Below are 13,575 nucleotides of genomic sequence, written 5' to 3' on the forward strand. Positions count from 1 at the left end.
GCCAGTGAACACCTGGATGATGCCGAGAGTGATTGGGAGAAGGTGCTGTGGTCAGATGAGACAAAAATTGAGCTCTTTGGCTTGAACTCAACTCACCGTGTTTGGAGGAAGAGAAATGCTGCCTATGACCCAAAGAACACCGTCCCCACTGTCAAGCATGGAGGTGGAAATGTTATGTTTTGGGGGTGTTTCTCTGCTAAGGGCACAGGACTACTTCACCGCATCAATGGGAGAATGGATGGGGCCATGTATCGTACAATTCTGAGTGACAACCTCCTTCCCTCCGCCAGGGCCTTAAAAATGGGTCGTGGCTGGGTCTTCCAGCACGACAATGACCCAAAACATACAGCCAAGGCAACAAAGGAGTGGCTCAGGAAGAAGCACATTAGGGTCATGGAGTGGCCTAGCCAGTCACCAGACCTTAATCCCATTGAAAACTTATGGAGGGAGCTGAAGATGCGAGTTGCCAAGCGACAGCCCAGAACTCTTAATGATTTAGAGATGATCTGCAAAGAGGAGTGGACCAAAATTCCTCCTGACATGTGTGCAAACCTCATCATCAACTACAGAAGACGTCTGACCGCTGTGCTTGCCAACAAGGGTTTTGCCACCAAGTATTAGGTCTTGTTTGCCAGAGGGATTAAATACTTATTTCCCTCTGCAGAATGCAAATAAATTCATATACTTTCCACAATGTGATTTTCCGGATTTAATTTGTGATGTGCTATCTCTCACTGTTACCAATAACCTACCCTTCAATTATGGGCTGCTCATGTCTTTGTCAGTGGGCAAACTTACAAAATCAGCAAGGGATCAAATACTTATTTCCCCCACTGTAAGAGTAGCCATACTGGTCAGACCAATGGTCCATCTAGCCCAGTATCCTGTTTTCCAAACAGTGGCTAAGCCAAGGCACAAGTACCTGGCAGAAACCCAAATCGTGGCAAAATTCCATGTGGAACCCCAAAGAATAGTAAGATTCTGGAATCCTAAAGAGTGACAAGATTCCATTCAGAATCTCAAAGAGTAGCAATATTCCATGTAGAACCCCAAAGAATAGCAAGGTTCTGGAATCCTAAAGAGTGACAAGATTCCATGCAGAATCTCAAAGAGTAGCAACATTCCATGTAGAACCCCAAAGAATAGCAAGGTTCTGGAATCCTAAAGAGTGACAAGATTCCATGCAGAATCTCAAAGAGCAGCAACATTCCATACTACAAATCCCAGGGCAAGCAGTTGCTTCCCATGTCTGTCTCAATAGCAGACTATGGACTTTTCCTTCAGGAATTTTTCCAAAACTTTTTTTAACCCAGATACATTAACCACTGTTACCACATCCTTCAGCTAAGAGTTCCAGAGCTTAACTATTCGTTCAGTGAAAAAATATTTCCTCCTATTTCTTTTAAAATGTTTCCATGTAACTTCATTGTGTCCCCTAGTCTTTGTACTTTTGGAATGAGTAAAAAATTGATTGACTTCTACTCATTCTACACCACTCAGGTTTTGTAGACCTCAATCATATCTCCCCTCATTCGTTTCTTTTCCAAGCTAAAGAGCCCTAACCTCCTTAGCCTTTCCTCACATGAGAGTTCCATCCCCTTTATCATTTTGGTCGCTCTTCTTTGAACTAATTCCGCTATATCTTGTTTGAGATATGGCGACCAGAACTGAACGCAGTACTCAAGATGCAGATGCACCATGGAGCGATACAAAGGCATTATAGTATTTTCAGTCTTATTCACTATCACTTTCACAATAATTCCTAGCATCCTGTTTGCTTTTTTGGCCGCAATTTGTCCACATCAAATTTCATCTGCCATTTGGACTCCCAGTCTTCCAATTTCCTAAGATCTTCCTGCAATATTTCACAGTCCACACATGTTTTAACAATCTTGGATAGTTTTGTATGATCTGCAAATTTGATCACCTCACTCGTGTTCCGATTTCCATATCATTTATAAATATGTTAAATAGCATTGGTCCCAGTACAGATCCCTGCGGCACTCCACTGTTCACCCTCCTCCATTGACAGAAATGACCACTTAACCCTACCCTCTGTGGACAACGATTAAAATTTTTTCTCAAAATTAATTGTGGGATTTAAAAACGTTAATCGCTCAATTAATCATGATTAATCATAGCATGCTCCCTCCCAATGCTCAGCATCTATCACTCCCTCCTCTCCACTTTCCAACTCCAAGATTTCTGTCTCTCTCTCCTGTTTTCCAATATCTCTCTCTCCCTCCCTCCCCGCAATTCAAACATCTCTCCCTTCTTGCCACTTGTTGTCCACCATTACTCTCGCTCTCCTCTGCCGTCAAGTTCCGCATATCTCCCTAGGGCCGCCGAGAGACTGAGCCGGGCCTGGGGCAGAATCATCATCGCCGCTGCCCCTCCTCCAAATCGTCATCGCAGCTGCTCCCCCCCCCCCCCACCCAAAGTACCTTGGCTGGCCATGCCAGCTGCAGGCAGCACGGCTCCTTCCTCTGCCCAGCATTGCCTGCTCCCTACGTTTGCTTTCCTCAGGTCGCACATTCTCAGTCTGAAAACTGAGTGTGTGCAACCTGAAGGCCTAGCAACTGCTTGGCAGGCAGTGCAAGGGGGGCCGGCGCCTGAGTTTTCCCTCTCCTGCTCCTGTCGGGACACGATCACCTGGGTCCCATCAGGAGCAGGGCCGCCAAGAGGGGGGGGGGGGCAGGGGGGGACAAAATTCTCTGGGCCTGGGCCTCCAAGGGGGGCCCTGGGCCGCAGTCCCCTCCACCTGCCCCCCTCCGTCCACCACCGGGCCGGGCCCCCCTGAATTCAAATCATAGCGCCTCACCTTGATCTCACTCCCTGTGAAAGAAGCACAGCAGCAGCAGTCTGCAGATTGCCTTCCCTCCCTGTGTCCTGCCTCATCTGATGTAACTTGCACGAGGGCGGGACACAGGGAGGGAAGGCCCGAAGGGAGGCGATCTGCAGACTGCCGCTGCTGCGCTTCTTTCACACGGAGCGAGGTCTAGGTGAGGTGCTATGATTTGAATTCAGGGGGGCCCGGCCCGGTGGTGGACGGAGGGGGGGCGACGATGACCTCGGGGGGGGGGGGGGGGGCACCTTTTTCTGCCTTTGTTATAAAAACAGGTCTAGCTCAAAACGTCTTAGTTTTAGTTTAGTTTTGTTCCATTATGGCTGAAAAATGTCTAAGTCTTAGGAATGCCCAAATCCCGCCCCCAACATGCCCCCTTGAGATTTGGATGCACTGCATAGAGAAATGTCTGAAAACTAGGTTTCAAAAATACTATTTGGACGTTTTTATGAGAAGAATGTCCAAATTCTGCTTTGTGCCACTTTTTAGATGTTTTTTCTTTTGAAAATGAGCTCCTTATTTTATTAATACAGCTTAATAAGGCATTTTATATTTCTCATAAAGTAAAGTTGAGGGATATGTACCAATGCAGTAATTATTTTCCAGGATCCTGTGATGTGTGTTGAGAGGTTGACCAGACTCAAGTCTACTATAATGGTAAAGTTTAAGTTATGGGATAATTATTATTATTATTTGTTAAATTTGTACACCACGTTTTCCCACCTCTTTGTAGGTTCAATGTGGCTTACATAGTGCTGGAGAGCAGTCGCAGACTCCGGTGTATACAAATACAAGGTGAAGTCGTAATAGGGTAAAGTTCATGTGGTAGAATCACTTAGAGGAATTGTTCAACGGGAGAGTTCGGTGATAGCCATTACGAACTTTAGTGCTGTTGTGTCGCACAGATCAGTCATTTATGTTGGATCTGTAGGGTATGCCTTTTTAAACAGATGCGTCTTGAGTGTCTTTCTAAAGTGTAGTTGGTCGTATATGGTTTTCAAGTCTTTTAGTAGTGTGTTCCAGGGGCGTATCTGAAAGTTGGCGGTAGCGGGGGCCGAAGCCAGAGTGAGGGGGCACATTATAGCCCCCCCCCCAGCTGCCGCCGCCATTTCCAACCCCCCCCTGCCGCTGTGGGTACCTTTGCTGGTGGGGGACCCCAACCCCCACCAGCCGAGGTCCGCTTCCTCCTGCCGCTGCGAGGTTTTTTAAGTTCTTCATCGGGATTCGTCCTCCGTCACTCTGTGCTGCTGTCAAAGAAGCTGCTAGCTGAATGCAGTTTCGGACTGAGTCTGACGTCGCTGCTGCACGTTGTACATGAGTCTGACGTCCTGCACGTACAACGTGCAGCAGCGACGTCAGACTCAGTCCGAAACTGCATTCAGCTAGCAGCTTCTTTGAACAGCAGCACAGAGTGACGGAGGACGAATCCCGATGAAGAACTTAAAAAACCTCGCAGCGGCAGGAGGAAGCGGACCTCGGCTGGTGGGGGTTGGGGTCCCCCACCAGCAAAGGTACCCACGGCGGCAGTAGGGGGGTCCAGGGCGAAATCTGCGGGGGCCCAGGCCCCTGTGGCCCCACGCAGATATGCCCCTGGTGTGTTCCACAGTTGTGTGCTGATGCAGGAAAAACTGGATGCGTAAGTTGATTTGTATTTGAGTCCTTTGCAGCTTGGGTAGTGGAGATTTAGGTACGTTCGTGTTGATACGGATGAGTTTCTGGCTGGTAGGTCGATTAAGTCTGACATGTAATCCGGTGCTTCACCGTATATAATTTTGTGAATCATAGTACAGATTTTGAAGGCAATACATTCTTTGATTGGGAGCCAGTGTAGTTTTTCGCGAAGGGGTTTTGCTCTTTCAAATTGTGTTTTTCCGAAGATGAGTTTTGCAGTCAGGTTTTGTGTCAAGCCTCTTAAGACTTGTTTAACTGTAAAGTCTCAATATCTTGAAGTATAACCTTGGCACACCAGCACACACCTGAAGTCTCTATATTTTCTGAAGTTTCCTTTATTGAATAAACACAGATAATTTACTCACAGTCAGATGTTCAGAAGTGTTGCCCCAGGGCACAGAGACTCCGTAATTCTGAGAGCTGTATCAGTGGTTGGAGGTAGAAATCTGAAGAGAGGCAGCTTTATTGCAGAGGTGAGAAATAGTTGAACAGATAGAAGTATCTCAGAGCTGGGTGACTGGAGAGTACAAAAATGTCAGTATTTCCAAGATTTCCATAAGTGAGCCTGTAGTTTATATTGCTTCAGGACAGACTGTTTACTTAGAAATCCGTTGTCAAGTGCACTCTATGACATTATTTAGGAGTATACCAAGCACTACTCACACTTATATGCCTAGTGCCCCCCATGTTAACTCTGCCCCCCCCCCAAATGTCAGGTCTGGCTATGCCCCTGGTCTGATATAACTTCCTGTTTGCTGAGTGGTAGGATGCGTTAGAGAGGAGACTCTGGGACTGGCAGCGGAGAGCAAATATGAATCACTGCCACTGCCTAGCGATCTCTAGCAGGCAAGTTGAGGGATGCCGGGGGGGGGGGGGCTTAAAAATATCGAATGATTTTTAAAAAAATTGTAACTTGTGAGAAAAAGAGTGTTGGATTCCTTTTTCTAATTGGCAAAGGAGGAACTGTGGGTCCTCGTCTTTTTCTGTGCCCCTTAGGGTGATGATACTGATTAGCTCAGCTGTGGTAATGAAATGAACAAAGGCGGAAGAGAAGCCCTTGGGGCAGCTTGTGAGCCCCATGGTCTTGCCATGACCTAGCAGTGGGACCTGCAGTAATTCAGTAGAATTATTTAGGGTTTGTTATGTAAATACCGCTATATGGTGTGTTTTCCATTCCCTTATCGCTATAATAGCAGAATAGAAAGTTAATTGTCAGAAAGTTAACAGATAAATAAATAAACTGGACTTTTCCTTTAGGAAGCCGTCCAAACCTTTTTTAAACTCTGCTAAGCTAACCGCCTTTACCACATTTTCTGGCAACAAATTCCAGAGTTGAATTACACGTTGAGTGGAGAAAGTTTTTCTTCACTCAATGTGTAATTCAACACTGGAATTGCCAGAAAATGTGGTAAAGGCGGTTAGCTTAGCAGAGTTTTAAAAGGTTTGGATGGCTTCCTAAAGGAAAAGTCCATAGACCATTATTAAATTGGACTTGGGGAAAATCCACTATTTCTGGGATAAGCAGCATAAAATGTTTTGTACTTTTTTGGGGATCTTGCCGAGTATTTGTGACCTAGATTAGCCACTGTTGGAAACAGGATGCTGGGCTTGATGGACCTTTGGTCTTTCCCAGTATGGCAATACTTATGTACTTATGTTGAATATACTGTGGCCACACAGTACGTGGCAGCAAATTTGTCCTGTCAGCAGACCTCCTACAGATGCGGCTCATGCTAGCAGTTGGCCTGGTGCACATTTCACATGTGCAGGCTTCTTTCTGAAAGGTCCATTTTGGTGCTTACAGGAGAAATTCATGGCTCATGACCACTCAAATGTGTTTTCCTGGGTTAGGAGCAGCTCTCAGTCCTCAGAGGAATGTTTCCCTTTGTCACCCAGATTCGTTCTCTGATGTTACTGTTAGCTGTGGTTCTTAATTTATGGGCAAGCCACCATTCACTGTCTCTCTCTCCTCTTTTCACAGTCACTTCAGAGCAGATCGAACACCTGCATCGAAGATTCAAGCAGCTGAGTGGAGGTCAGGCAACCATCCGGTAGGTGCTTTTCTGTGGACACACGCTGGATCTCAGAGGTGTTGGTGAAGTGCTCTCCCATTCCACTCTTTTCTCCTTCTTCTGCTCAATGCTCTCCATCACCTTATTCAAGGGTGTAGCTACAGGTGGGCCTGGATGGGCATGGGTCCACCTATTTTTGGCTCAGGCCCACCCTGTCTGGGAGGGAGGGAGGGAAGGAAGGTAGAAGGTTAGTGCCCACCCAAAATGTCAGGTCTGGCTATGCTACTGCCATTATTTACGAGCATCCTAAACCAGGATGCTTGACAACAAGTCACACCTGGATGCAATGAGTTCCTGCCCCTGAGAACTTACAGTCTGAGGAAGGGAGCCAAATTGATTTTTTTTTGTGTGTGGCCTGGATGTGCTAAAATGCTTTTCCCATTTTGACATCAATTCTTGCCCCCATCACTAGTGACTCAGCAGGTTAGGAACATTTCCCCCCTCCCCTACACTCAACCAAGAGAGGGAGGTGGAACCCACTATCAGTAGAAGCAGAAAGACAGCGAGAAACCACTTCTGAAATCTGATTCCCCCTAGGGCTGCTGAGAGGGGAGGGCAGGGGGGGGCAAAATTCCTCAGGCCCGGCCTCCAAGGGAAGCTTTTTCCTGCCTGCTTCCAGGACAGGTCTGTCTTCTCTTTGTCCCTCCCCTTCTCCGTCTGCAGGAAGGAAGCAGCCGAGAAGGAGGGGAGCGGAGGCACTGTATTTGTTTGGCTGGTAGGGCCTCGGCATCCTTGCAGTTCTGGAGGGGACCCAAGCCCAAAGGGGGGGGCAGGCACCCAAGTAGAGAGCTGCACGGGAACGGGGTTTGCAATTGAATACGCTGAGCTTTTTTCCTGCATCGGCAGTGGATTACAATTGTAGTAGAAGCCTTGCTTTCATTCTCTTTGAGCTTAATATTCGTATATCTATATATCACAAGACTCCTGAAGAAGGCGTCTGTAGCGCCGAAACACGGCTGTGTTGAGTCGAGTGTATATTTAAATAAAGAGATTGTTCCTATCTACGTCGCCTACTGGTGTTGTTCAAGAGCCTACTCCTCCTACTCCCCCTTTCCTCAGATTCTACTTTTCGTAGGAATTTGTGTACCTCCACCCTTGTGGTGGTTTGGCTTGCTTGTCTTTCCTGCTCCTGTCAGGACCTGGGTGATTGCGTTAATGCAATAATCTGGTGCCAGCACACAGGAGCAGGAGACAGACCGACCTTGGCGCCAGCCGCCCCCCCCCCCTTGGAGATTTGAGAGAATCAGACGCACTGATGTAAGAAGGTAGGGGGTGGGAGCGGTGGTGGTCTGAGCGAGTGAGGGGTAGGTGGCGGCTGCTGCATCTTGAGTGAGGGGGGCAGTGGAATGGAATGGAAAACATACATACAAGACACTTGTTACATTAATTACATCATTTATCCAGATCTCAAGATGGACTCCATAATGCTACTATCTACATCCCCTTCAGACGTGACATGAAAGAAATAGCCAATAAAATCAACGATGGCCTGAACATCATGGACTCCTGGGCAAATTCATTCCAACTGAAACTGAACACTGAAAAAACACACTACACTGCCTCATCCTTACCTCTCAACATAACAAATATAAACCCACGACATTAACTACCCCAGGTCACACCCTCCGTGCATCAAACAGTTTGAAAATACTCGGTGTCACACTCGACCGCAACCTAACTCTCCAGAGCCAAGTCAACTCTGTAATAAAGAAAATGTTCCATGCAATGTGGAAGCTTAAATGACTAAAACCCTTCTTCCCAAGGGAAACCTTTCGATACCTAATACAGTCAATGGTCCTAAGTCATGCAGACTACTGCATTGGAATCTATGCAGGATGCATGGAACAACTAACAAAAAAAATCCAGACCACCCAAAATACAGCAGCCAGATTGATATTCAGCAAGACACGCTTCGACAGTGCCAAACCTCTTTGAGAAAAACTGCACTGGCTCCCAATCAAGGAGCGGATCAGCTTCAAAATATGCACTCTGGTCCACAAAATCATATATGGTGTAGTCCTAGGATACATGATAGACCTCATAGATCTACCAACAAGAAACAGAGTCGGTTTTGCTAGATCATATCTAAATCTACACTACCCAAATTGCAAAGGCTTGAAATACAAAACAACTTACGCATCCGGCTTCTCCTACATAAGCGCACAACTATGGAATGGCCTCCCAAAAGTGGGGAAACAATCCATGGCCACCTTAGCTTCCGGAAATCACTGAAGACCGTCTTGTTCAAAAAGGCATACCCTACTGACCCAACTTAAATGCCTGAATCCAGCAACACAACGAAACCTAAGCCCGTAACGAACAGTATATAACTATTCTTCTCTACGATTCGCCTAACGTATCTGTAACACATGAACCTCTTTGATAATAACATCACTTTGTATTTGTTTTTCATTGAAGGCGACTAACGCCTCACAGTACTATGTAAGCCACATTGAGCCTGCAAATAGGTGGGAAAATGTGGGGTACAAATGTAACAAATAATAATAATAATGCAGAAGCAATGGCCTAACGCAGGACGATCTAGAGTGTTCTGCATTTGTCTTGCTATCTGTGCCTCTAAGCAGGCAGTATTGTTTTTGGGTGAAGGGGCATGTTAGGGGCACAGAATGGGTGTTGATGCGCTAACCTGCTGGCATGCCGACATTACTTCTGCGCGGAATGGTTAGTGCATCCATAACGCGAGAGCCTGCAGCGCCTCCTAAATAGGAGACGGTAACCGCATCTGTGTTCATTTTTTTTTGAAATGGCCAAGTGCTAATAGTGGCCACAAATAAAACAAATCGAAAAAAAAGCCCTTTCTGATGGCCATGTTAGAAATCAACTTAAGCGCAGGGGAAAAACCTGTGTAAGGATGTGCTAAGCTCATTTACTAGCACAGCTCAGCAAAAGAGCCCCAAAATGAATCTGAAAATGTAAAAGAACAAATAAAATCAAAATTCAAACTCATGACAAGCACTGTAGCTCTTACCTGTTGGAAGAAGAAGGCTCTTCGATTGAAAAGTTATTAAGCAACAATCGTAATTTTGCCAACAGTTACTGAAAAAACACAATCCAGGATCTCACATATTCAGACATGTTGATGCAACAGAATATCTAAAAGGCCCTGATTTCCAGACCTCATAGTAACAGATAATGGGGGGAATGAGATTTGATACACCGCCTTTCTGTGGTTTTTCCAACTACATTCAAATCGGTCTATATAGTATATACAAGACTTATTTGTACCTGGGGCAATGGAGGGTTAAGTGACCTGCCCAGAGTCACAAGGAGCTGCAGTGGGAATTGAACCCAGTTCCCCAGGATCAATCTCTGCTGCACTAACCACTAGGCTACTCTTCCACTCCTTGGGATTCTGGAATCTTGCTGTTCTTTGGGGTTCTACATGGAATGTTGCTACTCTTTGAGATTGTGCCTGGAATCTTGTTAATGGGACTTGATATACTGCCTTTCTGAGGTTTTTCCAACTACATTCAAAGTGGTTTACGTAGTATATACAGGTACCTATATATACCTTGGGCAACAGAGGGTTAAGTGGCTTGCCCAGAGTCACATGGAGCTACAGTGGGAATTGAACCCAGTTCCCCAGGATCAAACTCTGCTGCACTAACCACTAGGCTACTCTTCCACTCCTTGGGATTCTGGAATCTTGCTATTCTTTGGGGTTCTACATGGAATGTTGCTACTCTTTGAGATTGTGCCTGGAATCTTGTTAATGGGACTTGATATACTGCCTTTCTGTGGTTTTTGTAACTACACTCAAAGTGGTTTACATGGAGGGTTAAGTGAGTTGCCCAGAGTCACAAGGAGCTGCAGTGGGAATCAAACCCAGTTCCACAGGATCAAGGTCCCCTACACTAACCACTAGGCTACTCCTCGGGATTCTAGAATCTTGCTATTCTTTGGGGTTCTACATGGAATGTTGCTACTCTTTGAGATTGTGCCTGGAATCTTGTCAATGGGACTTGATGTACTGCCTTTCTCTGTTTTTTGCAACTACATTCAAAGTGGTTTACATAGTATATACAGGTACATATTTATACCTTGGGCAACAGAGGGTTAAGTGGCTTGCCCATAGTCACATGGAGCTACAGTGGAAATTGAACCCAGTTCCCAGGTCCACTGCACTAACCACTAGGCTACTCCTCCACTCCTTGGGATTCCAGAATCTTGCTATTCTTTGGGGTTCTACATGGAATGTTGCTACTCTTTGAGATTGTGCCTGGAATCTTGTTAATGGGACTTGATGTACTGCCTTTCTGTGGTTTTTCCAACTACATTCAAATCAGTCTATATAGTATATACAGGACTTATTTGTACCAGGGGCAATGGAGAGTTAAGTGACTTGCCCAGAGTCACAAGGAGCTGCAGTGGGAATTGAACCCAGTTCCCCAGGATCAAACTCTGCTGCACTAACCACTAGGCTACTCTTCCACTCCTTGGGATTCTGGAATCTTGCTGTTCTTTGGGGTTCTACATGGAATGTTGCTACTCTGAGATTGTGCCTGGAATCTTGTTAATGGGACTTGATGTACTGCCTTTCTCTGTTTTTTGCAACTACACATTCAAAGTGGTTTACATAGTACAGTGTCTCCTTCTCGCCCAGCGTCTTACTGATGGTTTTGTAGCCCATTCCAGCCTTGTGCAGGTGTATGATCTTGTCCCTGACATCCTTAGACAGCTCCTTGCTCTTGGCCATTTTGTAGAGGTTAGAGTCTGACTGATTCACTGAGTCTGTGGACAGGTGTCTTTCATACAGGTGACCATTGCCGACAGCTGTCTGTCATGCAGGTAACGAGTTGATTTGGAGCATCTACCTGGTCTGTAGGGGCCAGATCTCTTACTGGTTGGTGGGGGATTAAATACTTATTTCCCTCTGCAGAATGCAAATAAATTCATATACTTTCCACAATGTGATTTTCCGGATTTAATTTGTGATGTGCTATCTCTCACTGTTACCAATAACCTACCCTTCAATTATGGGCTGCTCATGTCTTTGTCAGTGGGCAAACTTACAAATCAGCAAGGGATCAAATACTTATTTCCACCACTGTATATACAGGTACATATTTATACCTTGGGCAACAGAGGGTTAAATGGCTTGCCCAGAGTCACATGGAGCTACAGTGGAAATTGAACCCAGTTCCCCAGTCCACTGCACTAACCACTAGGCTACTCCTCGGGATTCCGGGATCTTGCTATTCTTTGGGGTTCTACATGGAATGTTGCTACTCTTTGAGATTGTGCCTGGAATCTTGTTAATGGGACTTGATATACTGCCTTTCTGTGGTTTTTCCAACTACATTCAAATCGGTCTATATAATATATACAGGACTTATTTGTACCAGGGGCAATGGAGAGTTAAGTGACTTGCCCAGAGTCACAAGGAGCTGCAGTGGGAATCGAACCCAGTTCCCCACCGCACTAACCACTAGGCTGGGATTCCAGAATCTTGCTGTTCTTTGGGGCTGTACATTGAATAATGTACAGGGAAAGAGAGGGATGACAGAGTTCTAGAATCAATGTTCTTTCTGTTGTTGATCTAATAAATACAGATTTGGTTTGATTTGATTTTTAGCATCACAGACATTTTATCAGGGTTCATCAGATAAAATGTAACATCAAATATATGAATTCCCTACTGTCAATGTAGTTCCCCAACTAGCATGATCAACTGGCCTGCATTTGGAGGGACAATCTCTCATTACAATTTTATTTTTTTAAATGTTCAGTTTTTCATTCTGTTCAGGAAAGTAAAATACTCTAATGATGATTTAAGACATCCCCAAATTTCCCGCCAAATAATCATTTAAAGTTGGCTCTCCAAGGCCAAAGAGGGATGAGAAAACCTTCCGCTGACCTGCTTCACTCTTTTCCTGGGTTTTGCACTGGTGTCTGACCTGCTGCCGCCTGGGATCCGTAGCCGACATCTAAGCGTTTGCCTGGCAAGTGATTGACTTGTTCGTGCCATCAGTCTTGTTGAAAAATCGCACACCATATGGACAAGAATTTCATGGGGAGAGGGCACGGTGAGACAGAAAGGCATCGTCACGAAAGAACAAAAAACCCATGGGCCAGAGCCAAAGAGACAACAAGCTAGACCACAGCTGCCATGTGTTTAATTTACTAAAAGAGAATTAAGAAATACCATGTCATTAACACGAAAATTATAATCATCTACCAGTTGTTTTTTTTTTCTTATTCCAATGCTGAAGACACCCCAAGGGAAACATGTTTCATCTATTAACTGGTTTAGTGCCAGCTGTCAGCCAGCTCCGAAAAGCACCTGGCTACATCCGCCCTTCAAGCCCAGAGTGGGATTACATCCCATTCCTTGGTACTTAATTTCTTTTTTCAACAGTTAAATGCTGCCTTCCTGGAATAATCATTCAAAGTGCCTTACAAAAAGAAAGTTTGGTGTGTGGAATCAGCATTTTGGAGGGGTGACAGATTAGAGTTTACTTGCTCCAGAAGTAGTATTGGTTAGTGGTGATTATTTATTTATTTATTACATTTGTATCTGGACAGACTTCTACGCTCTGTGCCCTGAGAAAGGCAAGGACAAATCAAACTTAGGGTTACATATAAAGTATCACATACCATGTAAAATGAGTTTCTCTTATTGGGCAGACTGGATGGACCGTATGGTCTTTATCTGCCGTCATTTACTATGTTACTCTTTGGGGTTCTACATGGAATGTTGCTACTAATTGGGATTCCGGAATCTTGTAACTCTTTAAGATTCCAGAATCTTCAGAACTTTTAGTGCAAGAACAGTGCTGGGCAGACTTCTACGGTAAAATGAGTTTATCTTGTTGTGCAGACTGGATGGACCGTTCCGGTCTTTATCTGCCATCATTTACTATAAGAAGAGTTGCTTGGTCATATTTTTTTTAATTTTGAACGATCTCGAGATGATGAATATCCTATACACAAGCACCCTGTAGCAGAGAATTGCAGTAATTACAA

The 13,575-nt window shown here is 45.2% G+C and overlaps 1 protein-coding gene across 1 annotated transcript in view; it reads left to right on the forward strand.

Moving 5' to 3' along the window:
* TESC (tescalcin) overlaps nt 1–13,575 on the forward strand; it is a 118,433-nt gene that overhangs the window by 75,810 nt on the left and 29,048 nt on the right. The window contains exon 2 of the mRNA XM_030218240.1: nt 6,498–6,567. Coding sequence (XP_030074100.1) covers nt 6,498–6,567 — 70 coding nt within the window. The remainder of the gene's footprint in view (nt 1–6,497; nt 6,568–13,575) is intronic.

The sequence above is a fragment of the Microcaecilia unicolor genome, chromosome 11, assembly GCF_901765095.1.
Source record: "Microcaecilia unicolor chromosome 11, aMicUni1.1, whole genome shotgun sequence".
In the NCBI taxonomy this organism is placed as follows: Eukaryota; Metazoa; Chordata; class Amphibia; order Gymnophiona; family Siphonopidae; genus Microcaecilia; species Microcaecilia unicolor.